General features: G+C 47.6%; 2 protein-coding genes across 2 annotated transcripts; both read left to right on the top strand.

Moving 5' to 3' along the window:
• LOC148787811 (uncharacterized) lies at positions 1 to 738 on the top strand. Its single transcript, XM_088881386.1, has one exon. It carries the CDS (start codon positions 1 to 3, stop codon positions 736 to 738), a length of 738 nt encoding a protein of 245 aa, XP_088737512.1.
• Positions 739 to 1,313: 575 nt separating this feature from the next.
• On the top strand, positions 1,314 to 2,060 carry LOC148787810 (uncharacterized). Its single transcript, XM_088881383.1, has one exon. It carries the CDS (start codon positions 1,314 to 1,316, stop codon positions 2,058 to 2,060), a length of 747 nt encoding a protein of 248 aa, XP_088737509.1.
• Positions 2,061 to 2,538: the final 478 nt, after the last annotated feature.

Here is a 2,538-nt window from a genome sequence, read left to right as displayed (position 1 = left end):
ATGGCACCTCCGAGACGAAGCGCATTTACCTCCCATATTCTGGCCGAGGCGCTCCCAGTCGGTCTCAAGGTGTCGAATCTACCAGAATATGATGGGGCAGGAGATCCACAAGAACACTTAGACAAATTCTATGCCAAGATTGACTGGTATGATCTGAGTGATGCCGCATACTGTAAAGTCTTCCGCACTACACTTTCGAAGCGCGCGTTGGCCTGGTTCAACCAACTGCCCGCTGGAACTATTTCCAGCCTCGAGCAGTTGGTTCAGCGTTTTTTGCACCACTTCTCAATGAACAAAAAGATCCCAAAAACAGCGTCATACCTATTCACTGTTCGCCAGAGAGAGGGTGAGACCCTGAGAGACTTCATGCAAAGATTCGTAGATGCAGTTCATGAGGTCCCTCACGTCAATCAAGAGTTGCTAGCCAGTATCGTCCAGCAGAATCTACAACTGGGAAGATTTAAGGAATCTATAGCCGGCAAACCCCCTAGCACTATGGAGGACTTGATTGTGCGTTCACAAAAATACATCCGCATAGAGGAGTCGAACGCGATGGATCCTTCCTTCAACAACAAAAGGAAGGGTCGGGAAGAAGAGAAAGAGTCGAAGAAGAAGGAGGAACGCAAACACGTACCTCCAGCTGGTTTCGCCCGCTATACCCTTTTGAATGCCCCCAGAGGAGAGATATTAGTCGTAGCTGAGCAGCAGGGACTGATCAATCAATGGCCGAAAAGATGAAGGACAATCCTAAGAGGTTCAAATCCGACAAATACTGCCGTTTCCATCGAGACAGAGGGCACACAACGGAGGAGTGCCACCATTTTAAAAATGAGATCGAAAAGTTGATTCAAAGAGGATATTTAAAAGAATATGTCAATCAGGGACCCAAGCACCAACCCCGGGACTCAACCTCCAAACAAGCTGGGAACGGCGACAACCTCCCCACGGCAGGGGTCATCGCCGTGATTTCAGGTGGCCCCGCTGGGGGCGACTCGGCCAATGCTAGAAGGGCCCTCACTCGAGCAGCTAGGGGTGTCACGCGCAAACCCCTATCCAAGTTCACACCATTAGATCGCTGCAAGAGGATGACATTTCATTCGGCCAACAAAACTTAGACCCAATGAGGAATCAAAATAATGACGCCTTGGTCAGGCCACAATATCTACCTTCTGGGTCAAAAAAATCTTGGTAGATAGTGGAAATTCGGCTGATATTATATTTTATGATGCATATGTCCAGTTAGGGATTGATAACGCAGAACTTCGGAAGGTGACACACCTCTCACGGGTTTTAGCAGTGACATGATCCAACCAATGGGGGAGGTGATGCTGCCATTATCCCTCGGTTCTCATCCAAAAAGATCCACGAAATTAGTGAAGTTCCTCGTGGTGAAAGCCCCATCCGCTTACAACGTCATCTTGGGGAGACCGAGCCTGAACCTCTTCCGAGCGACAGCATCTACTTTCCACTTGAAACTAAAATTTCCCACTCCTAACGGTGCGGGGGAAGCGATAGGAGACGAGAGAATGGCGAGAGAGTGCTATATGAATACACTTAAAAGATCTCGCGAGAGGACAGATGAGGCGACCAATGGAAAAATGAAGAGGAAAATAACTGACGGGAGGCGAGAGACAACAGACCCCCTGAAAGAGTACGTGGGAGTACCTTGTGGGGAAAAGAAAGTCGAAGCCGTGGAAGAACTGAAGGCAATCCATCTCTCTGTAGATGGCGAGAAGACTGTGAAGATAGGCACGGAGATGCGTCAGTCTACTGAAGAGAGTTTAACACGATTTTTGGTTGAAAATGAGGAAGTATTTGCATGGAGCATGACGGATTTCTATGGAATCCCACCCGGCGTCATCACTCACCAGCTCAATGTAAATTCCGAAGCAAAACCCGTGAAGCAAAAGAAAAGGATATTCGGACTGGAGAGAAGTCAAGTAATACAAACGGAGGTGGATAAACTGTTGGGAGCGAAGCACATACGCCCAGTGCAATATCCGGAGTGGTTAGCTAACGTCGTCCTGGTCCCGAAGCCTCGACTTCACAAATCTGAATAAGGCATGTCCAAAGGATCCCTTCCCCATCCCGCGAATTGACTTGCTGGTTGACTCGACCTCCGGATGTGAAATGTTAAGTTTTTTTTACGCGTATCAAGGATACAACCAAATTTCGTTGGCACCTGAAGATCAAGAGAAAATGAGTTTTGTCACAGACCAAGGGATCTTCTGTTACAATGTCATGTTGTTCGGCCTGAAGAATGCCGGAGCAATATATCAACGGCTCATCAACGACATGCTCAAAAACCAGATAGGTCGGAACATGGAAGTATACATAGACGACATGCTGGTTAAGAGTGTCAAAGAACAAGATCACGTCAAGGATCTGGAAGAGTGTTTCCAAATCCTAAAAGCTTTTGGCATGAAGTTGAATCCTGCCAAGTGTAACTTTGGGGTGCGAGGGGGAAAATTCCTCGGTTACATGATCTCCGAAAGAGATATAGAGGCGAACCCCGAAAAGATCAGCGTTATCATGAAC

Source organism: Sesamum indicum, linkage group LG6, assembly GCF_026168435.1.
Source record: "Sesamum indicum cultivar Baizhima isolate 11 linkage group LG6, ASM2616843v1, whole genome shotgun sequence".
In the NCBI taxonomy this organism is placed as follows: domain Eukaryota; kingdom Viridiplantae; phylum Streptophyta; class Magnoliopsida; order Lamiales; family Pedaliaceae; genus Sesamum; species Sesamum indicum.
This window is presented reverse-complemented; position numbering and strand designations above follow the sequence as displayed.